The 27,123-nt window shown below is 39.4% G+C and overlaps 2 protein-coding genes and 1 long non-coding RNA gene across 4 annotated transcripts in view; 2 read left to right on the top strand and 1 right to left on the bottom strand.

Annotated features, from left to right (window-relative positions):
• MYLK (myosin light chain kinase) overlaps positions 1–3,581 on the top strand; it is a 181,989-nt gene extending 178,408 nt beyond the window's left edge. The window contains 1 exon segment of the mRNA XM_029939461.1: positions 1,552–3,581. Within this exon segment, the coding sequence (XP_029795321.1) occupies positions 1,552–1,796 (245 nt within the window). The 3' untranslated portion in view covers positions 1,797–3,581.
• LOC115291821 lies at positions 3–21,363 on the bottom strand. The gene is made up of 3 exons (XR_003908685.1): positions 20,742–21,363; positions 1,500–1,726; positions 3–36 (listed from the first exon to the last, which is right to left on the bottom strand). It is a non-coding gene; the product is annotated as an uncharacterized LOC115291821 (long non-coding RNA).
• Positions 21,364–21,500: 137 nt separating this feature from the next.
• HACD2 (3-hydroxyacyl-CoA dehydratase 2) overlaps positions 21,501–27,123 on the top strand; it is a 102,109-nt gene continuing 96,486 nt past the window's right edge. For both annotated transcript variants that reach the window (XR_003908683.1, XM_029939460.1), the window contains exons 1-2: positions 21,501–21,686; positions 24,467–24,584. Coding sequence is in view for 1 of the 2 variants with exons in the window: in XM_029939460.1 (XP_029795320.1) it covers positions 21,532–21,686; positions 24,467–24,584 (273 nt within the window). In the remaining variant the exon portion in view is untranslated. The remainder of the gene's footprint in view (positions 21,687–24,466; positions 24,585–27,123) is intronic.

Genomic DNA, 27,123 nt, shown 5'->3' with positions numbered 1-27,123 from the left:
AGTGGGGCTCGAACTCACAAACTGTGATATCATGATCTGCGTCGAAACCAAGAGTCAGAACCAACTGAGCCACCCAGGCACCCCTAGAATTTTTAGATTCTTATGTGTAATTATTTTCCTATAAAAATATTCCTCCCATATTTAAGAACTCAGATTGTATAAATATATGTGTGTGTATATTTTTAAGTTTATTTATTTTGAGAGAGAGAGTGTGCTGGGGAGGGACAGAGAAAGAGAAGCAGAAACAATATCAAGTAGGCTTCTCACTGTCAGCACAGAGCTGGACATGGGCCTTGATCTCATGACCTGAGCTGAAATTAAGAATTGAATGTTTAACCAACTGACCTACCCAGGCACCTCTGTATATTTGTAAAGACCTATAGGTGTGTGTGTGTGTGTGTGTGTGTGTGTGTGTGTATCATATATAATACATATGATGTATGTGTGTGCATATATATGCACATATTTTTTTAAATGCTGAACATCGCAGAAACATGACTAACATATAAACTGAGGATAACTCATGTAATCAATTTCCATTTATCTATAAGTACATTATCTGTCTTTGGATCAGACTAAGACAATGGCTTTTCTTTTAAGCAATATTATCAGCTCCTCTAACTTATTATAGAGCTGTTACTAGCTTTGAGTTATAATTTACATACCATAAAATTTGCCCATTTTAAGTATACAATTAAATTATCTTCCGTAGATTTGCAGAATTATGCAATCACCACAACCAATTTTAGAACATCCCCAAAGATGTTCCATCATCCCCAAAGATCTTTTATGCCCATTTGTTCTCTTTTTTAATTAAAAAAATTATGTTAATATTTATTTATTTTTGAGAGAGGGAGTGGGAGAGAGCACACCCAGGCCAGCAGGGGAGGGGCAGAGAGGGAGGGAGACAGAATCCAAGCAGGCTCTGCCCATGAGCCAGAACTCATGAACTATGAGACCACGACCTAAGCCAAAGTCCATTGCCCAACCAACGGAGCCACCCAGGCACCCTGAACTTAAATAAATTTAAATGAAAAATAAGAGTCAGAACAGGGGTGCCCGAGTGGCTCTGTTGGTTGAGGGTCCCACCTCGGTTCAGATCGTGATCTTGAGCCTCTCTGCAGTCAGCACGGAGCCTCCTTTAGACCCCGCCTCCCTCTCTCTGCCCCTCCTCCACTCACGCTCGCTCTCCTTCTCTCTCAAAAATAAATAAACATTAAAAAAAACTATTTAAGTTTAACTTTTATACAAGAAATTTTCTTTTCATCCAAGGACCTATTTAGCTTTAGGCATATTGTTGGAGTCAAGGCTGTGTAAAGTGAGAGGCAGGATAAGCCCCACATGGATGGTAAATGACATGAGTGTATAACACCTTTCTTTGTGGGGATATCAGTATTTACAACATGCGCCCGTATCCAAATGTAAATCTCAAAACAAACACTAAAAGCCAACAACAGGATACTTTCCCTGTACCCCCTTCATCAGTAGAGGTTGCTTACCAGTTGCTCGCATGAACTGATAAGAAACTTGTGTTCTCTCCCTGTGTTGCAGGATACCCAGACCCTGAAGTTGTCTGGTTCAAAGATGACCAGTCAATCCGGGAGTCCCGCCACTTCCAGATAGACTATGATGAGGACGGGAACTGCTCTTTAATCATCAGTGATGTTTGTGGGGATGACGACGCCAAGTACACCTGCAAGGCTGTCAACAGTCTCGGAGAAGCCACCTGCACGGCAGAGCTCATTGTGGAAACCATGGAGGAAGGGGAAGGGGAAGGAGAAGAAGAGGAAGAGTGAGACAAACCCAGAAAGAAGCAGTTTCTAAGTCATATTACAAAGACTATTTCTCTAAAGCTCAAAAAATCCAAAATAGTAAAAGCACCTAGTGTGATAGATAGATCTAGTTAGGTCTTTTGGGGGTTGATTGTTCAGCAATAGCAGTTGACAGCTAGCAGCAGTTATTGATGGGCATTAATTTGAATTAGCTGGCACTTGCCTGATCAGTTGATTTTAATGAGAAAGTAACCAAAAGAAATCTTTATCTGGGCAAGGTCATAAATTCCCTAACTGAAAGCACTCATGAAAAATAAGACCCTGTGGTCACAGCTCAGCCCAGAAGGTCCCTGGAGACAGAGATCTCTCTCTCTCTCTCTCTCTCTCTCCCAGCTCCTAACTGCAGAGAACCGAGTCTCCTCCAGTCCTGCAGCACTTCATTCAGAAAGCAGTTGAGCCATTTGAACATAGGAGGCACATTTTATTCCAAAGTATACCACGCACCTTCAAACTTTTCATTTCTCTCCCCTGATCTACCTGCCCGTTTTTCTGGATCTGAATTTGCCATGAATTTAAGCACTAAGGACATTACGCTTCTTAGATTTTCTGAAGACAGGTCCCCTCCTCACGGATGGCTGGCTTCCTTAGGAGAATAGAATCTCTTTTCTTCCAGAATCAGTGGGAAATCTAAACTTATCCCCTCTTTGCAGATGTCTAGCAGCTTCAGACATTTTTGTTAAGAACCCATGAAAAAAAGAATCCTTGCTAATGTGCTTTTCTTCTGAAACTGGGATTCGTATTTGTGCTGTTATAGAAATTCAGCTCTGCATGTGTGGTAAAGATTTCTGTGTTTGAATGTATGAAAAACCAGTTTGCTGAAAAGTTAGTCTTAATTATTTATCGGCCGCTGTGAAACCGATTTCACCGGACGAAGGGCTGTAGAACTGCACACGCTTTGGGATCTCCATCAGGGTGGTCTGAGTTTAACACACCTTCAGTTCTAAACACTCTCCAGAGGACTCAACCTGCCTTGTTCCACAATATTTTCTTCTTGAATGTGCATCAGTCATGCCCTGCCCCCCAGCCTTCAAATGAATTCTTAGACCTGATAAATGCACTCAGACTTGCATCTTTAGGAATTTTTCTTTCACTACATTGGCACTTAAATTTTTCTTTAGAAACTTTTTGAAGGTCATAAACAAAGACTATAAACTGATATGCCTAATACATTTCCTCTGCCTGTGTGTGTGTGTAACATTCCAAGTACTTTTTTCTTTTCCACTGTTTGTAAAGTGCAGCAATTTAATATTTGAAGGGACTTTTTGATCGTTTCTCAAGAATCAATTTGAAATGACTTCAGTGCAACCCTACACAGTATCAACTTCAGAACTTTGATAGTAGTCTTATGTTACCTTCCATTCTATTTTTATCTGCTTTTTGCTGCTAGTTTCAAATTTGCCAGTATTTTTTCTTTTTGCTTTTTTAGCAGTTACAATTTTTTTCTCATAATAGCCACAGTATTGCCACGGTTTATAATAAAGGGTTTTAAAATTTGATTTAGAGCATTTGAAGCTTTTCTTCACTTAACTGTGTTTAGAAGATTATAATCTTTGTGTGCACATATGTTGTGTGTGTGTGTGTGTGCATGTGTGCTGTGTATGTTTGTTACAGGTCTTTAATGTCTGAAATCGTGTTACTGTTCTCGCAGTGTATTATGCCGTTGGAATGGTGGATGAGAACACTATGACTGTAGTTAGCTCACGATTCTTAAATAAAGGATACCACAGTGCATGCTGTGTGTTCAGTCTCTGCAGCCTCCTTTTTCTTGCCTTGCCACCAGCTGTGGATGACCCTGAGAGACCCTGGAAACAAGAAGCAAATGCTGTGCTGCATGAATGGCTTGATGGTTGCGATTCACTAAGGAACAGGGTGACTTACATAGTTCTTGTTTCTAATGGGCAGCTTAGTTTGCACAGGCTGTTCACAGTTTCTTGTGAGCATCAGTTTGGTTCAATTACATTCTACAGATACATTCTACAGATGTTCAATAGCTATAGAATCCTCATGATGCTGAAATCTGTATGACCTTTTTGACGTGATAAAATCATTGTCATCGTTAATGTTATTTACCAGGGCTTGGCCAGCATTTGTAACTTTGGTACAGTTTCTTACTCACAATCAAGTTCTATCTTTCTGTGTCTTGATATTGAAACATTTGTTAGGAGGAAATTCCTGATAATGCCCCAGCTTTATAGGAAATCTGTTATCAGATAGTGGGCCCCTCATGTCTTGAGTGTTCAAACAATCTTATAGATATTCTAGAAAGAATCAAGGCATGCTAATAAATGTTGGACTAGATGATTCTATGATTCTGCAGTGTAGTCTGGAAGGAAACAATCCACTAGCCAGTTAATATTTAAAGTTTTTCCTGTTTTAAAGGTAACCACAATCCACAAATGTTCCTAGTGAGGAAATTACTAGTTTTAAAGGAAACTTTCTTTTAAAGAAAAAGGATTTTTTATTCCTCTCTAGGGAAAAATGTACCATACATGTTCTGCACCAGGAAAAATAACCAATACATTTTCTCCCATTCCATTTTCATTTCAAACATATAAAAATCCACTGGTTGCTGCTTACATTGTAGAACTTCATATTAAATGACATTTCTGTGTATAATTTTAAAAACATGCTACTGTCTTTATATAGTCTAACTTTATATAGTCTTTTTCTCTTTTTTAAAGCCATTTTCTTTTTAAAATTTTTTAATTTATTTTTGAGAGAGACAGAGCATGAGCAAAAGAGGGGCACAGAGAGAGGGAGACACAGAATCCGAAGCAGGCTCCAGGCTCTGAGTTGTCAGCACGGAGCCCACCACAGAGCTTGAACTCACTAAGGGCAAGATCATGACCTGAGCCGAAGTCAGATGCTTAAGTGACTGAGCCACCAGGCGCTCCAAGTCTTTTTTTTCTTTTTAATCAAAGTGTTTGAGTTTTTTACTTTTCACATCTTACCTGCTTTTAATAAATCTATGCTAATGAGTATCAAGGAGATAAAGGATAATTCTAAAGAAACTTGATTCTTTCACTTTTCAAGAAAACACAAGTAATACTACTTTCTTTACCCTTTAGGAACTCCTTCTCTATATTTTGAAAGGAAAGCTAATATCTGTGCCAGTTATGACTGAGGCTCTTTGTCCCCTGTCACAGCTTTGCTGGCTCCTTAGCTACATGGGTCTGTGACTAGTCATGGTCAGTGAGCAGTGAGTAGAAAGTGTTGTGCGTCCCTTCTGAGTCAGAGGATTTAAGTACTGGTGCAAGATTCTCCACGATGACTGGCAAGATGTGAGATGGTGACCGCTTCATCTGCCTGGGTCCCCAGCCAACCCCAAGTGGGCAGATAACACAAGTAAGAAGTAATCTTTGTTCTTATAACTCAAGATTTTAGGGTTCTTTGTGGCTGCATGACAGACTATCCTGGTTTAAGGTCATAATTGTACTCTAGATCTGTTCTGACTAATAAGGTAGCCATAGCAAGTGACTATTTAAACAATTAAACAATTTAAAACTCAATTCCTCAGTTGCACTAGCCACATTTAAAGAACCCAATAGTCACATATTCCTAGTAGCTACCTTATTGGACAACATAAATTAAAACTTTATTTAAAATTTTTTAATGTTTTTAGTTACTTTTGAGACAGAGTATGAGCGGGGGAGGGGCAAAGGGAGACAGAGAAAGAATCCAAAGCAGGCTTCAGGCTTTGAGCTGTCAGCACAGAGCCCGACTCGGGGCTCAAAGTTACGAACTGTGAGATCATGATCTGAGCTGAAGTCAGGTGCCACCCAGGTACCCCAGATTAAAAACTTTCTGTAAAGTTCCATCAGCATTGTTCTAATGAATTAGGAATAAACAAGAACTCCAAATTTTACCCTAACTGTGCATATTATTTTTAAAATTACTATGAAATGAAAACTTAAATGTTTGTGTGAAATCCGTCTGGAGAGCATGGTCCAGAGTTTCACCAATTATATTGGATAATCAATCGACTTTATACCTAGTTTTTGATTCATTGCTTATATTCATATATACTTTTACTTTTTAAAACATCTTAAAAGTACCAATTCTGTGCTTCTCACCACAAAATCTAAATAGACCTGTAATTCACAAGCAATTACCAGATTACTTGTGATACCAAACAAGCAGCAAGGACAAAAATCTCCAGTGTTTTTGGAACATGGAGCTACGTGAGATAGGGGAGCATGCAACGGGGATGTATGAGACAGATGCGCGAGAGAGACAGGGTCACTAAGGCAGGATCTCCTTGACAGTGGGCCCGAAGGAAGGTGGGAGGGGCCGTTGCAACCACAGCAATCATTTAACTTCACTGGCTTGGATCATTGGTACTGGAAATACGCAGGAGATCTGCAGTGTTTGGAAACTACATTAAATTTCTAACTGATGCTTCCTTGAAATTTCAGCCCACAGGCCTTACTGTGTTCCAAAGGCTAACATTCTGCAGCGAAGGCTCCGTGTCAGAGACCCTAGCCCCAGTGGCAACCACATGGAAGTATATGATAGATAAATCTTCACAAGAAATTATTAGACTCTCTGGGACTAGATTTCTTCTAGATGAAGGTAACTAAGGAGAAGGAAATAATAAATTAACCTGTCAGTTTGGTCATTACACTTACTAGCTACTTCTGGGAAGACAGAAGTAGCCTCCAATAGTTAAGAGATAGGTTGAGCTATAGGGCTCCTCCACAATATTATTTCAGGTGACATGTTGAAGTGAAAGCCTCAGGCCAGATTTGTCAACCATTTATTAGCAAATAGTCCTACAATCTATTCTGTAAGGTATGTGAAATGTGAAGTTGCAGATCTCTCTCCAGAAAGCACCTGACCTGTTCACTGAAGACAAATGCTTCAGGATGCGAGGGTAGTATTTACCTAATCTGGTTAATCAGCCAAGTGGAGTCAGTTCCAGCTGGGCTTCTTTTTTTATGGGTTTTTTTTTTTTTTTTTTTGAGAGACAGAGAGAGACAGCGTGAGCAGGGGAGAGTCAGAGAGAGGGGGAGATACAGGATCCGAAGCAGGTTCCATGCTCTGAGCTAGCTGTCAGCACAAAGCCCGATGCGGGGCTTGAACCCACGAACTGTGAGATCATGACCTTAGCCAAAGCCGGAGGGTTAACCAACTGAGCCACCAGGTGCCCCCCAGCTGGACTTCTTACTGGAGCTATACCTTATGCCCCAGTTTCCTCATCTATGAAATGAGAGTAATAGCTCTTGCCTAGTAGTTGTTACACAAATTAATGAGGGATGCCTGGGTGGCTCAGTCAGTTAAGTGTCCAACTCCTGACTTTGGCTTAGGTCATGATCTCACGGTTCATGAATTTGAGCCTTACATCTGGCTCTGTGCTGACTGACAGTGCAGAGCCTGCTTGGGATTTTCTCTGTCTCCCTGCCCCTGCCCTGCTCACTCTTGTTCTCTCAAAATAAATAATTAAAAAAAAATTTTTTTAATTAAATGAGCTTATGCACATTACCTGAGCCTGATGGTAAGCCCCTATTTTTTCTGGTACTCAGAGATGCTAAGATGCATCAGAAACATCCTCCACCCACAAGAAATTGATTGTACTTCTGCAGAAATAAAATACATATGTGAAAAAGTTATATATTAATGAAAGACGAACTATTTAAATTCACCTACCTCCCAAAAAAAGGACTTTTGAATCTGAAAGTGCACATGCAATTATACAAAAGAAAAAAAAATCATTGCTGTGACTTTAGGAAATGCTGCAAGTACTCTTTTGTTCTAAGAGGAAATTTTAACTCTCCTCTTCATTGTCAAAAGAAAAAAACTCATCTGACCTTATGAGTCTAACTTCACAATTGGGAGGAAATTACCCAGAGTTAGCTTGACTTGAATTAACCTATAGCTTTATCCCAAATAGTTCCCTAATTTCTTTCCTTATCATTATCTATTTTCCATTTAAATAACCCTAACTCCCATGAAAAAAACTGAACATCAATAGCTCTATACACAAGTACAGGTGGGGCAGGGGGAGGCGCAGGAAGCATGTGGCAAAATAACTACAGTCTGATTTACTAAATGAGGAGTATGCTATGGAGATAAACATAGATTGAGAATTAATAAAAAATATCTTAAGGGCACCTTTTTTTTGATATAACAATAATTGTTATTTGTGTGGTACCTTCCAGTTTAACAGTGCTCCTCTAAAAAGAATCTATAGCTCATTTTACTTTTTTAAATAATTTTATCTTTTTTATCATGATAAGTGTCCCTTTTAATTCCCATCCCCTACTTCCCTTATCTTTCCACCCACATCCCCTGTGGTAACCAGCAGTTCGTTCTCTATGGTTAAGAGTCTGTTTCTTAAAGGGTCTGGCTGGCTCATCTGCTATAGCATGTGACTCAATCTCAAGGTCATGAGTTCAAGGGGGCCTACTTAAAAAAAACATTTAGGGGTGCCTGGATAGTTCAGTCAGTAAAGCATCCTACTTTGGCTCAGGTTGTGGTTTGTGAGTTCAAGCCCCACATTGGGCTCTCTGCTGTTAGCACAGAACCTGCTTCAGATCTTTTGTCTCCCTCTCTGCCCTGCCCTGGCTCACACACACTCTCTCTCTAAAAGAATATGTGTGTGTGTGTGTGTGTGTGTGTGTGTGTGTGTGTGTGTTTTAAAAAGATGTTAAAAAACTGGTTAAGAATCCGTTTCTTGGTTTCTCTTTTTTTTCCTTCGCTCGGTGGTTTTATTTCTTAAATTCCACATATGAGTGACATCTTATGGTACTGGTCTTTCTTTGACTTACTTTGTTTAGCATGCTATTATCCAGCTCTCTCCGTGTTATTTCAAATGGCAAACTTTCATTATTTTTTTATGCCTGAGATATATTCCTCTGTGTGTGTGTGTGTGTGTGTGTGTGTGTGTATGTGTGTGTGAGAGAGAAAGAGATATCTTCTTTATCCACTCATCTATTGATGGGCCCTTGGGCTGCTTCCATAGTTAGGCCACTGTAAATAATACAGCAATAAACAAAGGTGCATATATCCCTTTGAATTAGTGTTTTTTGTATTTTATGGGTAAATACCCAGTAACGCAATTCCTAAATTATAGGGTAGTTCTATTTTTAATTTTTTGGGGAACTCCATACTGTTTCCCACAATGGCTGCACCAATTTGCATTCCCACCAACAGTGCAAGAGAGTTCCTTTTTCTCTAAATCCTTGCCAATACTTCCTTCTAGGAAGGATACTATATAATAATAAAGAGGACAATCCAACAAAAGGATATAACAATTGTAAATATTTATGCATCCAAAATGGAAGCACCCAAATATATAAAACAGTTAATAACAAACATAAAATAATCAATAATAATATAATAATAGGGATTTTATTTTTTAATTTATTTCTTTTATGTATTTATTTATTTATTTTTGAGAGACAGAGAGAGACAGCGCAAGCAGAGGAGGATCAGAGAGAGAGGGAGACACAGAATCCGAAGCAGGCTCCAGGCTCCGAGCTAGCTGTCAGCACAGAGCCCTGTGCGGGGCTTGAACCCACAAACTGTGAGATCATGACTTGAGCCGAAGCCGGACGCTTAACTGACTGAGCCACCCAGGCGTCCTAATAATAGGGACTTTAATACCCCAATTACTGGTGGACAGACCATCCAAACAGAAAATCAACAAAAAAACAGTGGCTCTGAATGACACAATGGACCAGATGGATTTAACAGACATATTCAGAACATAACATCCTAAAACAGCAGAATACACGTTCTTTTCAAGTACAAATGGAACATTCTCCAGAACAGATCACATATTAGCCACAAAACAAATCTGAACAAATTCATAAAAACTGAAGTCATACCACGCATATTTTCTGATTACAACATTATGAAACTAGAAACAAACCAAAAGAAAAAAAATCTGGATAGGATATAAATACATGCAGGTTAAATAACATACTATTAAACAATGAATGGGTCAACCAAGAAATCAAAGAAGAAATCAAAAATTACATGAAAACAAATGAAAATGAAAATATAATCATCCAAAATCTGGGATGCAGCAAAAGTGGTTCTAAGAGGAAAGTTTATAGGAATACAGGCCTACCTCAAGAAGCAAGAAAAATCTCAAATAACCTAACTACACCTAAAAGAGCTAGAAAAAGGATAAACAAAACCCAAAGCCTTAAGAAGGAAAAAAATAATAAAGATTAGAGCAGAAATAAGTGATATAAAAACTAAAAAAAATAGTATAACAGATCAATGAAACTAGGAGCTGGTTCTTGGAAACGTTTAGCAAAATTGACAAACCTCTAGCCAATTAAAAAAGAGAGAGGACCCAAATAAACAAAATTACTAAGAGGAGAAATAACAACCAACACCACAGAAATACAAACAATTGTAACATAATATTAAGAAAATCTAATGCCAACAAATTGGACAACTCAGAAGAAATGTATAAATTCCTAATATTTTTTGAGAGAGAGAAATAAAGAGGGAGAAAGAGAGAGAAAGGGAGAGAGAGACTCCTAAGCAGGCTCCATGCTGTCAGCCCAGAGCCTAACGCAGGGCTTAAAACCACAAACCATAAGATTATGACCTGAGCCAAGATCAAGAGCCAGATGCTTAATCAACTGAACCACCCAGGCACCCCAAATTCCTAACTTTTAATCAATGTTTACAAAGTTAATTCACATTGACTTGTTTCTGACTGCATATTAACCACCAAACAAATAAGGCTTTCGTAGATAGTAACAGAAAAAATCTGGGTAGATATCTTTTTTAAAATGTCTAGAAAGCTCAAAATGGAGGGTCCTATTTTCTGGAGAATCAAAGACTGAGGGTTTAGAAAATGCGAAGGTGTCATAGTTGGAGTGAGGGCTAAATAGGACCTACTGAAAATAAGCAGTAGCTCTGCTCTCTTTGGAACCCACACTAAGCTGAGAATTTTAAAGCTCTAAACCCTTCAAAGACAAATATGGGGGAAGACAAATGAAAAATAACAGATTTTTAGAATACAAGAAGGAAAAAGATGAATGGGCAACTGACTTAGAGCACAGACTCTGAAACCTGACTTCCTAAAGAGAAGGAAGTCTTAGGAGGCAGGTCAGTTTTGCCCTCAAGAATTCCTAAAATGCTAGACACTGAAGGAACCAGGTCCCTATGAAAAGGATCCTTAAAGGGAATGTAAGGTATCAATTCACAGATGCAAAGCGAAGTCTTTTAGGTCAGACCAGGTCAAAAGTCCAACTGGAAGACTAAGACAGAGGTGGGCTGGTATAACTAGGAATTAGGACAGACCACTGTCCAGAGTCCCGAAGTCAGTCTGGACACATCCTTAATATTCATAAGGTGCAGAAGTGAGGCTGATCTTAGAAAGGCATTTCTTTGATCAAACAGTTTTAAAGACAGATAAGCTTCTTCAAATTGGCTGTCTAAGAAGCCAAATCATTTAGACTTTCCATAATGAACCTTCTTAATGGATGTCTTATATTCAGTTTTAAATAGAAGCTCAGTTAACTAATTTCCATTTAATTCAACTTGCCCCACTTAACCACAATTTTCATTTCCCTGTAAAATAAATTAACAGATACCCACACACTTCTGAGTTGTACATTTACCAACAGTCAATTGGGTTTGTTCTTAAACTTGCACTTATGCCAGTTGTACTTGTAACTGTAATCACATAATTCAATTATTATAGAAAAAACCAACAAAATTTGAGTGATAAAGGGAAAAGCAGTTTCTGCTATGGAAAGTGAATTAAGACTAGTGGCCATACATGGCAGATTGAACACCTGCATTTATTTCTTGTCTCCCCAGACCTGACTAAGATGAAAGGACAAAGGCATAAACCCACAAGGACAAAGGATAGAGGTAAGATGGTTGATTTAAGTGCTGACAAAATCTGGGGATAGACTAATTGGTAATTAAGTTTGCTCTTTTCCTTCTCTGCAAGTGTCTGCAGGACAGCAAGTCTCAAATAGGAAGCTGAGTCCTACCACAGAACTAGGCAGAAGTAGAGGGATTAGACCGACTCCCTCCCATCGCTTCCTCTATCTAGCCCCTAGGGCCCTCTGACAACTCTGGCAGAAAAGAGGATCTTAAAGTTAGACTAGAGAGGCCAGGGACAATAGGCCCAACTGAGAAGGGAGTGAAGCAATTTGGAAAGTGAAGCAATTTTTTAAGTAAACTCTGTGCCCAATGTGGGATTCAAACTTATGACCCCAAGATCAAGAGTTACATGTTCCATCAATTGAACCAGCCAGGAGCTCCATTCTGTTTTTTTTTAAATTAATATTTTACCTACTAATATTACAAACTTTAAAACCTAGTTCTTCCCTAAACTATTAAATTCAAATTTCAGATCTGATTTGGTAGATTTACAAATTTACCAAGATGGTATACTCACTTTTTCTTTTTAACTTTTGACCTTCTTTACCCATTTCTTCCATTCCCCACCCTCACCTCTGACAATCACCAATCTGTATCTATGAAGTTGTTGTTTGTTTTTTCCAAGATTCTACCTATAAGAGAGATCATAACAGTATGTCTTTCTCTGACTGCCTTATTTCACTTAGCATAGTGTCCTTGAGGCCCATCCATTTGTTGCAAATAGCAAGAACTCATGCGTTTTTCTGACTGAATAACAATCTGTTGTTTATCTGTAACATAATTTCTTGATCCCATTCATACATCAATGGACACGTAGGTGGTTTTCACATCTTGGCTATTGTAAATAGTGCTACAAAAACATAGGGTGCATATATCTTTTCAAGTTAGTGTTTCATTTTCTTCAGATAAATAGCTAGATGTTGAATTGCTAGTTTTGTTTTAATTTTTTGAGGAAACTCAAACACTTGTTATTTCTTGTCTTTTTGATAATAGCCATTCTAACAGATGTGAGGTGATATCTCACTTGTTATTCTTCTTATGAGGTGATATCTCACTATGGTTTTGTTTTGCATATATCTGATAATTAATGATGTTGTGTGTCCTTTCATGTACTGGTTGGTCATCTGTATATCATTTTTGGAAAAATGTCTATTCAGATTTTCTGCCCATTTTCTTCTTTTTAATTTTTTATAATACTTATTTTTGAAAGAGAGTGAGAGACAGCGTGAACAGGGGAGGGGTCAGACAAAGAGGGAGTCACAGAATCTGAAGACAGGCTCCAGGCTCTGAGCTAGCTGTCAGCACAGAGCCCGACGCAGGGCTCGAACCCATGAACCGTGAGATCATGGACCTGAGCCGAATTCAGGCACTTAACCTACTGAGCCACCCAGGTGCCCTTTTCTGCCCATTTTCTAATCAGATTGTTTTTTTTTACTATTGAGTCATATGGACTCCTTATAGATTTTGAATATTAACTTCTTATCAGACATATGATTTGCAAATATTTCTCTCATTCAATAGGTTGCCTTTTTTATTTCATTGATGTTTTTCTTTGCTCTGCAGGAGCTCTTTAGGTTAATGTAGTCCAATTTATTTATTTTTGCATTTGTTTTGGTGTCAAATTCAAAAAAGTTATTGTTCTGGTAATACCTATGTCAAGGAGCTCACTACCTATGTTTTCCTCTAGATTTATGGTTTCAGATCTTGTGTGTAACAGTCTTTAATCTATTTTGGGTTTTTGTGGGTCATGTGAGACAGTTTAATTTCATTCTTTGTATGTGACTGTCCAATTTCCCCAACCCCATTTATTGAATTTTATTTCTTTTTCTTGCCTATTGCTCTGACAAGGACTTCCAATACTATGTTGAATAAAAGTGGAGAAAGTGGGCATCCTTGTCTTGTTCCCAATCTTAGAGAAAAAGCTTTCAGCTTTTCACTGTTGAGAATGATTTTAGTTGTGGGCTTGTCATATTTGGCCTTTATTAATTTGAAATAACTTCTAAACCCACTTTGTTGAGTTATCATAAATGGATGTTGAATTCTGTCAAATGCTTTTTCTGCATCCATTGAAATGATCATAATTTTTACCCTGCATTTATTTATATGGTGTATTACTGTGGCTGATTTACGGATGTTGAACCAGCCTTACATCCCTGAATAAATTCCAGTTGAGGGGAACACTGCCTTCTCAGCTGAGTGTGCTTTTTAACCAGACTTCAATGGGTCATAAGACATGGAACCACAAGACACCCTGGTGATATTTCTTGTGACTGTGACTACCAAGCTAAGACCCTTTCTGTGGTCTCGATGTTTGCAACTCTAAAATCCAGCCCTTGGGTTTAAGTCTTAAATGTTCCTTTATTCCTGAAAGTCTACACCACCTAAGATGGTAGCTTACTTCTCTCATGACTTCATTGGTTTTACATTCTTCAGTTCTCCATAGATACCTAACTCTTTCCCATCTAGCTCTACAGATATTCATAGCTAATCGTGTGAATCCTTAGTAGTCTTCAGTGTGTTGAAATGTTTCTGGATTTGGTAGAATCCCAAAGTGTTTTCTTTCTGGTAGGGCCACCCTGCTATAGACACTAAAATTATATCCTTCTGAATTCTGTATATCATGGATTTGTCTGATCATTCTGTCATTTGAGTGATTCTAACCATTTTACAGATAGATCCACACAAAACAGGCCCCACCTAGCCACAAACTTGTTTTTATTACCTCACTCCTAAATACAAACAACCAAATACCATCAAACATTTGAGGCAAGTCTCTAACATGCAAAAAAAGAGAACAACAAACAATAAAATAAACTTAGAAGAAATAGCGACTATACAGGAAAGAGTAGAAACAATAATTAATACCTTCAAAGAAATATAAGAAAACATCACATCCAAGACACAAAAACAGGATGCATGGAATATTTTTTCCATCCCTCCTCTTTCAGCCTATGTGTCCTTAAAGCTAAAGTGAGTCTTAGGGCACCTGGGTGGCTCAGTTGGTTAAATGTCCTACTTTGGCTCAAGTCATGATCTTGTGGTTCGTGGGTTTGAACACTGCATTGGGCTCTGCGCTGACAATGTAGTGCCTATTTGGGATTTTCTCTCTCTCCCTCTCTCTGCCCCTCCTTGACTTGTGCTTTCTCTCTCTTTCTCTCAAAATAAATATAATCATTAAAAAATTTTTTAATGTTTATTTATTCTTGAGAGAGAGAGAGGGAGAAAGTGTGAGGAGGGGAGGGGCCAAGAGAAAAGGAGACACAGAATCTGGCAGACTCCAGGCCCTGAGCTGTCAGCACAGAGCCTGTGCGGGGCTTGAACTCATGAACCACAAGATTATGAACTGAGCCAAAGTCGTACACTTAGCTGACTGAGGCATAAGTGCCCCATAAATACATAAACTTTACAAAATAAAAATAAAAAAGCAAGACCCAGAAATATGCCGCCTACAAGAGACTCATCTGCAACCTAAAGACACATGCAGGTTGAAAGTGAAGGAATAGAAAGGCATTTACCATGCAAATGGGAGTGAAAAGAAAGCCAGGATAGCAACACTTGTATCAGAAAAAATAGACTTTAAAACAAAGACTATAACAAGAGACAAAGAAGGTCTCTATATAATCTAAGAAGGGAACAGTCCAAGGAGAAGATATAACAATTGTAACTATTTAGACATCTAACATAGGAGCACCCAAATTCATAAAGCAGCTAATAACAAAAATGAAGTAATTGACAGCAATACAGTAATAGTAGAGGGGTTTAAAACTTCCACTTATATCAATGGAGTGATCACCCAAACAGAAAATCAACAAGAAAACTGGCTTTGAATGACATATCGGACCAGATGGACTCAACAGATATATTCAGAATGTTCCATCCTAAAACAGCAGAACACATTCTTTTCAAGTTTACATGGAACAGTTTCCAGAAGGGATCACATATTAGGCCACAAAGCAAGTCTCAACAAAATTTAAAAAACTGAAGTCATACCATGTATCTTTTCTGACCAAAACACTGTGAAACTAGAAATCAGCCTCAAGAAAAAAATCTAGGAAGATCACAAATACATGGATATTCGTACTACTAAACAATGAATGTGTCAGCCAAGAAATAAAAGAGGAAATAAAAAATAGCTGGAGACAAATTAAAATGAAAACAACAGTCTAAAATCGTCGTGATGCAGGGGCAGCTGGGTGGCACAGTCGGTTAAGCATCTGACTCTTGACCTCAACTTGAGTCATGATCTCACAGTACATGACTTCAAGCCCTGCATTGGTCTCTGCACTGATGGCACAGAGCCTGCTTGGGGGTCTATCTCTCCTCTCTGCCCCTTCCCAGCTTGTGCTCTCTCTCTCTCTCTCTCAATAAAAAAACTTAAATAAAAAATAAATAAAATCTTTGTGATGCAGCAAAAGTGGTTCTAAGAGGGAAGATTATAGTAACAAAGTCCTACCTCAAGAAGCAAAACAAATCTCAATTAAACAACTTAACCTTACACCTAAAGGAGCTCGAAAAAGAACAAACAAAACACAAAACCAGCAGAAGGAAGGAAATGATAAAGATTAGAGCAGAAATAAAGAAAATAGAAACTCAAAAACACAGTATAACAGACCCATGAAACCAGGAGCTGGTTCTTGAGAATGATCAACAACATTGATAAACCTTTACCCAGACTCAAAAAAAAAGAAAGTGTAAATTCCTAGAACATATAACCCTCCCCAAACTGAATTACCAGCAATGAAATTGAATCAGTAACCAAAAAACTCCCAACAAACCAAAGTCCAGGATCAGACAACTTCACAGGTGAATTCCACCAAACACTGAAAAGAGTTAATACCTAGTCTTCTCAAACTATTCCAAAAAATGGAAGAGGAAGGCCAGCATCCAAATTCATTCTATGAGGCCAGCATTGCCCTGATATGAAAAGCAGATAAATGTGCTACAAAAAAAGTGTACTTTTAATCCCCTTCACCTATTTCACCCATCATCCCTCTCCCCAGTAGCATCAGTTTGTTCTCTATAGTTAAGAGTCTACTTTTTGGTTTGTCTCTTATTTTTCTCTTCATGCTTTTGTTACTTAACTTCCACGTATGATTGAAATTATACATATACAAATTATATTTGTTTTCCTCTAATTTATTTCACTTAGCATAATACTCTCTGGCTCAATCTCTATTGTTGCAAATGACAACATTTCATTTTTTATGGCTGAGAAATATTCTATGGTGTGTGTGTGTGTGTGTGTGCATATATACATCACATTTTTTATCCATAATTTGGCTATTGAAAATAATGCTGCAATAAAAATAATGTGCATATATCTTTTTGAACTAGTGTTTTCATATTCTTTGAATAAATACCCAGTAGTAGAATTACTGGATCATATGGTAATTCTATTTTTAATTATTTTTATTTTTTAAAATTTTTTGAAATGTTTTATTTATTTTTGATACTAGAGAGACAGAGCATGAGAGGGGGAAGGGCAGAGAGAGAAGGAGACACAGAACCGGAAGCAGGCTCCAGGCTCTGAGCTAGCTGTCAGCACAGAGCCTGACGTGGGCTCGAACCCACAAAGGTGAGATCTGACCTGAGCCGAAGCCAGAGGCTTAGCTGACTGACCTACCCAGGTGCCCCTAATTTTTTTTTTAATTTTTAAAAATGTTTTTATTTATTTTTGAGAGACAGAAAGAGATAGCACGAGCAGGGGAGGGTCAGAGAGAGAGGGAGACACAGAATCTGAAGACAGGCTCAAGGCTCTGAGCTAGCTGTCAGCACAGAACCTGACCCAGGGCCCAAACCCATGAACTGTGAGATCATGACTTGAGCTGAAGTCAGACGCTTAACCAACTGAGCCACCCAGGTGCCCCTATTTTTAATTTCTTTGAGACACCTCTGTACTGTTTTCCACAGTGGTTGCACCAGCTTTCCTTCTCACCATGAGATGTGCATGAGAGTAAAGTACACTTACCAAGATGAGCACTGAGTAATGCATAAAATTGTTGAATTACCATATTATACACCTGAAACTAATACAACTATATGCTAACTATAGTTGAATTTTAAAAAATTAAGGTTTATTTATTTTTGAGAGAGGCAGAGAGACAAAGCATAAAACAGGGGAGAGGCAGAGAGAGCCCCAATGTGGGGCTCAAACTCATGAACTGCAAGATCATGACCTGAGCTGAAGTAGGACACTTAACTGACTGAACCACTCAGGTGCCTGAGGAATTAAATTGTTTTAAAAAGAGAGAGAATTTATACTGCAAAGCAGAAGGAAGAGAAAGACTGGCTGCTTTTCATTTCAATGATTGTGTACAATGTCTTGCCCCCCAGTAAAAACATGTCCCAATAAATTTCACAGATCTTAATTAATTATATTTCTTTTTCCTCTTTACAGAGAGCACCAGATGTGTTTGTTTCTGGTATTTCCTGTGGTAGGTGTTTTTCACTTCTGGCCATCCAGTTCTAAACACACTTCCTGTTCAGAGAAAGAAGCTCAAGTGTGGGCAAGTAGCCTCTTTCCCTAGAATTTGGAAATGTGACCTTCCAATCAGATGCCCCTACATGAGACTCTTACCCTGGAGTAACACAGGAAGCAAATGAGTTTTGAATCTTTCAGGGGTAGTAGAAGAAACAGTAATGGCAGTCTTCAATGTCCAGTTGCGGTCAGGCCAATGACAGAAGCTGCTGGATACTAACCAAATTCTTCCTGTGTATTGATCTGGTCTCTCTTTTTGGCTGCCTAATTTCCCATTGCTTCCTCTCCATGTTCCAAACCTCATTCATCAGATTTTCCATCAATTTTGTGAGCTATCAAATGACCTTACAATACATTCCTTTTCTCTCTAACTAACCTAAGTTGGTCTCCATTCTGTAGGAACCTGGAAATGATTAATGCATTCCCCTATTGTGTAGAAGTTACCCTTTCTATGATAAAAAGATGAGGGAGAAAAGTACGTCCTAAGCAACTCCTCCTAAGTCAGGTGGCCAGCTCTAATCCACAGGTATACATTATTATGATTTGAGTGGTAATCACTTACTTGCTTTTCTTTATAGTTTAATACCTGTGTATATATCCCAAATCATACTGTATACATTCTTTTGTGCCTTACTTCTTTCACTCAATATTTGTTTATGAGATTCAACCAAGTTTTCAGGTAGAGGTCCAATTTGTTCATTTGCATGGCTGTAAAGTAACCTATTATAAGAATATATCATGACTTATTCAATCTACTGTATATAAGATGTTGTATTCAGTGTGAAGCTATAATGAACAAAACTGTTCTGAATATTCTGGGATATGTATCCTAGGGGCATTCAAGGCCATCTACTTGGCAGTAGAATAACAATCATGTGTTATGTGTACCTTTGACTTTCCTAGATAATGTCAAACTATTTTCTGAAGTGAATGCACCAACTCATCACATCAGCGAGCTTCAGGAGTTTCTCCTGCACTAAGTTGTGACCAACAACTGGTGTTCTCAAATTGTTTCATTTTAGCCACCCTGGAGGAATGCAAATAGTATCTCACTGTAGTTACAGTTTTCATGTTCCCGATTAACAATGAAGTTAAGGATATTTGCACATATTTATTCTTCATATTTTTTCTTTGGTAAAGTCCTTTTTCAATGTGATTATCCCTTACTGCTTTGAAAGCATTTTCATAGATTTTGAAGGCTAGTCATTTATTAATTATGTGTGTGGCAAATATCTCCTTCCACTCTGTACTTTGTGGCGCTAGTAAGTTCCCAAGGTTAGTCTCTCAATCCTGGCCTGGTACTAGAGTTTAGCCTCAGAGAAATCCTGGCTTTGGCTTTTGCTAACTGATCACTGTTCTCGTTTCAATATCCTGTTCCTAACCATTACCCGCAGAAGCTCTTACACCACTTCCAGCTACCCCTTTGGAGAGCCCTTACTTTCCTGCATATTTAGCAATGGTTTAAAAAGAATGTCATTTTTCTTCAGTTTGGGCGGTTTTTGTCGTTTTTTCTTTCTTTTTTTGGGAGGGGGGTACTGGAATGTAGTAGGCGGTATTCTGTATAATGGCTCTCCAAATAGGTCCCTATTCTAATCCACAGGATGTTACTTATATAGGAAAAGGAGCTGTGCACGTAAGATCATGTTAAGGATCTTGATACAGGGAAATTATCCCAGAATAACTGGTTGAGCCCAATGTAAAACCAGGGTTGTTTGTTATAAAGAGAGCAAGTGGAAACTGAGAGAGGGCAAATTCAACAACAGAAGCACAGACTGAAGTGATGCAACTATCAGCCAAGAAATGCCAGCATTCCTAGAAGCTTGAGTAGGTAAGCAATGGATTCTCCCTTGGAACCTCCAGAAAGAACAGTTCTGCCTGCACTTGGTCTAAATCTAATTGATCACTCAACTTCTCCACCTGGATGTCGTAAAAAAAAAAAAAATTCAAATTCAACCAATGCATAAAAAACAAAATTCCTGATTTCTACCTTCAAAACAGTTTCTTCTGTAACTCAGTTCTTCCAAAGTGCTCACATCTCCTTTACTTCAATTTCCATACACACACACCTTATCAGGTCTTTTAAAATATGTCCAGAATTCAATTCAGTTTTCGTCATCTCAATCACAACCACTCTGGCCTAAACCACTATCACTATGATTTGGATTACTGCAATAACTGCCTGATAACACCCTTCACCAACTAATAAATATTTATTTTCCACTGGCTCCTTCTGACTGGTCTCTGGGAAACAGAAGACCTTGTCTCTTTCATTTAGTGCCATGAACCCTCAGTGCAACCTCATAGACGCTCCACTTAATACAATGGAGCCACATACAAAGCAATTCATTTAAGATGTTTGTGTGAAAATTAGCTGTAAGAGCCTTTTACAAATAAAAGAAGCAGTGAATGAGCGAGTGGGGTCAGATGGTTGAAGCAGTTTCCAAAAACCTTCCTGTTTCCCTCAGTAGACAGGTTTTCTACCTAAGCCAACACCCTTCTGTTTTTGACCACTGTGGGTGGAAGTTTCTCGCTCCCCTCCGCACCTCACCCTGACCCGACTGCCTAATCACCTTGTCCAGGTCCCGCTTGGCGACAGGTGAGCACATGCGGCTTCGGGCTGGAAAATGCACTTGAGTCCTCCAGACCCTCACAAATGGCACTGGTTCCTTGGCCACCCGTGCGACCTCAGTCAGATAGTTAAAAAGACACACTTCTCGTTGACCTTCACTGTACTAGTAACTTTAAATTTAAAAGCCAGGGCAGAAACCTTCTGAGACTGAACCTTCAACCTGGCTTCTGATGAAGAAGCAAAGCGCATCCGCCAGAAAGGCTATTTCCAAGCTGGTCTCCGTGGTTGATGGGAAGCAGTAGCGGCATTTATTACCCTGATTCAAAATGGCAGGTAAGTCAATCACGTGCATAGCGATGACGCTAGAGCCATTGGAAGAAGCAAGATGTGAAGGGAAAACGAACGCATCATTTTCTTGATCCATCATGGAGGCAGAGGTTATGGGTGAGAGAATAGTGAGGGGCGAGGAAGCATCTAGATGGCTGAAACTGCGGGCCTGGCAAGGGTTGCCAAGGCGACACTGACCTAATCCAAAATGGCGCCAGAGGTTATAACAGAGGCGGGGATTACGGTGATCAAAGATGGCGCTGGCGATTGACGGGAGCTGAGGGGCGGGGAGTGCCAGAAGTGCCTTTGCCCTCTTTCAAGATGGCGGCCACCGTGGGCGCTGTCTCTGGCTCCGCCCCAACGGCCTCGGCCCCGCCTCTCCCTCATTTCTCCCTCCGCCCCCTCTCAGTGCCGAGTCCGGGCGGTGGTGTTCTTGCAGGGAGAGCGTGCTCCGGGCACTTGACATGGCGGCAGCGGCGGCGACTGCAGCAACGAAGGGGAATGGGGGTGGCGGGGGACGGGCCGGGGCCGGCGAAGCTGGCGGCGCGCGGAAAAAGAAGGGCCCAGGGCCTCTGGCCACGGCGTACCTGGTCATCTACAATGTGGTGATGACGGCGGGGTGAGGCCGGGGCTCGGGAAGGCGGGGAGCAAGCCTGGCCGGGGAGGGGGCTCTGCGGCCGGCGGGGCCTCCGGGCCCGCGCGCTGCGCACCCGGGTCGGTGGGTGTCAGGGTCCGGGCCCTGGAGCACTGTGGGCAGCCGAGTGCCAGCCCGGGACTCCCGCCGGGGCGAGGGGCCGAGCAAGTTCTCAGGGACTGGGTGTGCCCGAGCTGGAGTTCCCGGGCACCAAGGGGGTACGGGTTTGAAAGCCGCCCTGGCGCTGGTCCCGAGAGCCTTGAAAGGACGGGTGGGCTAGTCAGGGGTCGGCCATCCTGCAGCGCGGAGGAGCGCTCTGGCAGCCAGTCACGAATGCGAGCCATTTCCCCCAAGAGGAGTGGAGGGAGCAGTGGCTGCAGAGTAACCGTATATTTAGGCGGCTGTTTTCAAAATCCTGACTGAGCTTTAATCTGAAAGGTAATGGAAAAGCGTTCAAAGTTTTTGACCAGTGACATGAGCAGAGCTGTGCTTTAGACGAGTTGAGACTTTTTAGGATGGATTGGGATAGGGAAGGTGGAATTGGGAAGGAGGGGAATAGACTCTCCAAACTGATTTTACCTTCCCTTATTTCTCCCTTATTTCAGTCCATCCCTTGTCTAGTTTTTAGTTCTAGTTCTGATACTAACTAGTTATGTGACCTTGGATAAATCAGTTTGCTTTTTTTGTCCTCTGTTTTACATCTGTAAAACTAAAGAGTTTGGGGGTTAGGTGATCTGCAAGGTTCCTCCCATTCTTTGACCCCATAGTTTTGGTGAGGAGGATCACAGGATCAGACTATTTGTTATGTTTGTTTGTTTGTTTGTTTGTTTGTTTGTTTTTAAGGTTTTATTTTTAAGTAATCTTTGCACTCAACGTGGGGCTCGAACGTAGAACCCCAAGATCAAGAGTCGAATGCTCTACCGACAGCCGGCCAGGTCCCCCTGTTTTTTTTTTTTAATTGTATTCATTTATAAAAAGATTTTCCCTAACATTTTATTATGAAAATTTTCAAAGATGCAGAAAAGTTTAAAGAACTGTATGGTGAACATCTAGTTTTATTTTTAAAATAGGTACTACATTGGTAGGTGCATAATTCAAAATATTTATTTTTAAAATCGGTACTACATTAGTAGGTGAAAAATATTTATTTTTAAAATAGGTATTACATTAGTAGGTGCATAATTTTTAAAATAGGTACTACATTAGTAGGTACTAATTAGTAGGTGCATAATTCAAAACATACCCAAGAGCATACAGTGAAACTTCCATCTCACCCTTCCTTTCCACCCAAATCCCCTCCCTGAAGGCAGCTAATTTTGTGATTCCTTCACATCTTCACATGCTGATATAAGCAAATATGTACACACACACACCATTTAAAAAAAAATACTAATGTCGTATTAGCATTTCAGCACCTTGCCTTTTTCACCCAAATGTATATAGAGAGTGGTTTGTAGAGTTGATTGTTTTATTAGAAATGGCTGGTGTTGAAACTTAGGTTCAAAGAGGTAGTGACTTGCTTGACTAGCTTGAGATAATGGAACTTGTTAGTCATACATAGATCTAGATCTAGAACCTATTTTTCTTGATTCACAGGCCAGTGAAGAAATATTACAGATGCAAATTTTCTATCACATAAATGGTCACAGACTGACTTTTAAAAGAACATTCAGGAGTGTGGGTGTGGGTGTGTGTGTATTTATATGTAAATTCTTGTCAGCAAGGGCATTAATGAGAGCATTAGACTGGAAAGAGATTTTAAGGTGCATTGGGAAAGAAGGAAAGACTTTATTCCTGGGTTATGGAAGGTAGGAAGTGGTATCTTAAACCAAGAAGAGAAATTGGGATTTTGAGAATAGAGTCGGCTTTTTTTTTTTGTAGGCTGCTAATGTTGAGACAGTTCCACCATTAAAGAATTTATTTCTTTTATAGATTCTTTTTTGATGTCTTTGTATGATAGTTTCTGGAAATCACATAGACCATATATCCCACCGCCTGGTTGAGACTGTACATTTACTTAGGTAAAACTATTACTGCTTTCAGGGAGACATAACTTAATAATAATGGCCCATTTGTTTCATTATGGAACTTAAAAAATTACAGGGCCTGAGAAATTCATTTTTGTGAAGGACACAACAGAAATGTAGCATTCTCAGTGATATTCTCAGTGATAGTGCTCCCTGGTTTTCTGTTTTGGTTGATTTGGCTTAATCAATTTTGGGAAATTTAGCTAAAAAAATAATCCTTTTTTTCTTTGAAAAACCAACCTTTATTCTTAATTCATTTGCAAGTTTAAAAGAATAGGGTATGGGTATGTGTCTGTGAGATACTTGTGACAATAGTTTAGAAACTTTTCTACACCCTGTTACTATTACAGACCTTCTGACTGCACAGGCCATTTAAAAATTTTCCTTTAACAACTTTCTTTCCTCTTGTCTTAGACATTCTGGCACTTAATTTAGCTGCTCAAAGACCAATTTAGCTTATTCTCTTCATTTTGGCCTTGTTCTCAACAGGCAAGTTTGCCAGAAAGCTGAGCTCCAGATGGGTGAGGTGCCACTGTGCTTTTGCAGAGCACTCTTGGTTGGGTGCTGGTGCTGGTGCATTACAGCCTGGCATACGAGGCCATAGTTGATAAATCCAGGATGCTGATTCTTGAGGTCACCTTTAGCAATATCTGTTGTTGCCAAATTTTCGTTTACCTCAGATCCTACTTTTTTTTTTTTTTTTTTTGCCCTAATGGCTCTTTTTCGTCTTTTTCACAGGTGGCTTGTTATAGCAGTTGGTCTGGTCAGAGCATACCTGGCTAAGGGTAGCTATCATAGTCTTTACTATTCCATTGAAAAGCCTTTGAAATTCTTCCAAACTGGAGCCTTACTGGAGGTAAGTACTCAGATTTGTTGTTGCTGCTGGTTTCAGTCGTGATAAAATAAGAAACATGCTACTGAATTATATTGAAGGAGCCATAACTCTGTTGGATGTCCTTTAAATTTGAAAATTTGCCTCATAGCATAATGTTGATGACTAGATTTATCTTTATGACATCCTGGATAAGGCAAAATCTCATTGAATTTATATTACCTGGAATATATTTTACATTCAACTTCTATTGGAAATCAAATGAAACAAGCTTATAAGAGGATTTTTTTTAATTCTAGGGAAATCCTAGGGAAGTGTTAGAAAACTCAGATACTTTCAGCAGCCAGCTTCGAATGGAAACAGTGAAGCTGGTTAAGTGTAGGATGTCAGGAATGGTAGATAGAAGAAATAGTAGAACCTATATAAATGCACCAAAATTTTTTTTTAAATAAATGTTCATTAATTTCCATGTATGAAGAATAACGTATATCTAGTCCTGTCTCCCGTGATCCGTATATGTTCTGTGAGTGACAGAAACTCAATGCAAACTATTTTGAGCAAAAAAGGAATTTATTGGCTTTATAGTTGATAAAGGTAAAGAGTTAACTGTCAGAATCAAAGGAACTAGCTCAGTTATGAAACCCAAGGATTGGACTTGGTCAGACTCCTTCCACCTCTCATCTATGTTTATGTCTGTTTCTCTCTGAATGTTGGTCTAAGGCTCTCCTACTACAGACTGCCTTCTCCACATGGTGGGAAAGGGGGAATGAGTTCTTTTCCTAAGCTCTGTGTCATAGTTCTAGGGAAGGGTTCCGGTTGACCTGACTTAGACCCGTCACTCTTGCCTGTGATGTGTGATAGTTGATTGGCCAGGTCTAGGACATGAGCCCGTCCTTCTGGCCAAGGGGACTGTTGGCTTCGTTAATGGAGAAGGAGGAATGGGGTACTTTGGGTGCGCAGAATCAGTAGCTGTCATAGTTCATTATGGTTGCAGCAAAGATCTGGTATTCAGTTTCATTTCACTTAGCCTCCAGGGCAAGCCTATCATGACATTTGGAAGGTTATTTCCTCTCAGCTCCAGGAAATGACCAGTAACACCTTAACCTCCCACCTTCCCATTTGAAAGCAGAAAGTTGTTTTCTTTTTTTCTTCTCTCAGCAGAGGTTTCAATACTGTTCGTATTTACACGTTTTAGGCATGACGTATGATGAAGTGATCTTCCAGCTGTGAATCTGAGTTACCCACATTGTAACTCTGCTGGTTTTACTACATAACTCATAACCTGAATGAGCAAGTCATTCATCTCTTGTCCACCCCTTCTTCTCATTTGTGAAATAATTAAGTTAAGGTTGATTTCCAAAGCGCCTTCCTGCCCCCACAGTTTGAGTCTGAGGAAATTTCAGCAAATCCTTGCATGAGCCCTTTGTTAAACTTTGAGTTTTGAATTTTTGTGGAAAGGGCCAAAGTAAGTAAGCAGTACCTTGCTTCTCAGAGCTTTGGCCAACACAGTTCTCTCAAGCTCTAAAGAAGCAGGTGTGGAGCCAGGACCGTGAGAAACTTGCCCCAGTGCTTGACACAGTACCCAGTTGTGCCCAGCTAGAATATTTCATCAATTTAAAGGGGTTCTATCTCTGTAAGACTTTGTAATACTAGAGCTGTAATTTTTTAAAATTTCAATATGTCTCAGGGAAGGCAGTGACATTAAATATGTTATACAGAATCCACTCAGGAACCAAATCTTACACTTTGAAGGATTAGCTCATTTATCCCTATAGAATTTTGAACAGGGATTTAAGAAAACATTTGGATTTTTGGTTTTATCTCTGTTATCCTCACTCAGAACCAATTAGGTGACAAATCCTGGATTTAATTTGGGAAAAGGATTTTGTAAAATGAAGTGAGGACTCCCAGGAATAGTAGGGAATTAGCTGTGTAGCTGTCAGTCATGGCAATAGACCCCTCAGCCTGGGGCAGAGAGCAGGCTTATGAAAACTGCATTTTCTTAGTGTTCGGTTCAGGGATGTTTCATGTCTACTCAACTTACATCCTGGAATGATTACATGTGCACAGTATTGTTGAATTACAGATTAGTTATCTTTATGGGAATTATTAGTGTTTGACAATAATCTTGTTTGCAAGAGGAGAAAAGGAGAAAATGATTCCAGGGAGGTTACTCATTTATATCTCTGTATTCTGAATGTCATTATAATTTTTTTATTGAAGTATAATTACATACAGTGTTAATAGTTGCAGGTGTGAAATATAATGATTCAGCAGTTCTATACATTACCCGGTGCTTATCAAGATAACTGTACTCTTCATCTCCTTTATCTGTTTTACGCGTCTCCCCCCAACCTCTCTGGCAACCGCCGGTTTGTTCTCTATAGTCAACACTCTGTTGGGGTTTTTTTGGTTTCGTAATATCCTGTGTTTTTTACTTTTCTTTTTCTCTGTCTCTTTTGCATTTTTTGCATCATTTTAAATTATAATTCTAGGGTAGTTGCATTAGTTTCAGGTGTACAATATAATAATTCAACAATTCTGCACATTACTTAGTGCTCAT

Source organism: Suricata suricatta, chromosome 5 (genome assembly GCF_006229205.1).
Source record: "Suricata suricatta isolate VVHF042 chromosome 5, meerkat_22Aug2017_6uvM2_HiC, whole genome shotgun sequence".
In the NCBI taxonomy this organism is placed as follows: domain Eukaryota; kingdom Metazoa; phylum Chordata; class Mammalia; order Carnivora; family Herpestidae; genus Suricata; species Suricata suricatta.
This window is presented reverse-complemented; position numbering and strand designations above follow the sequence as displayed.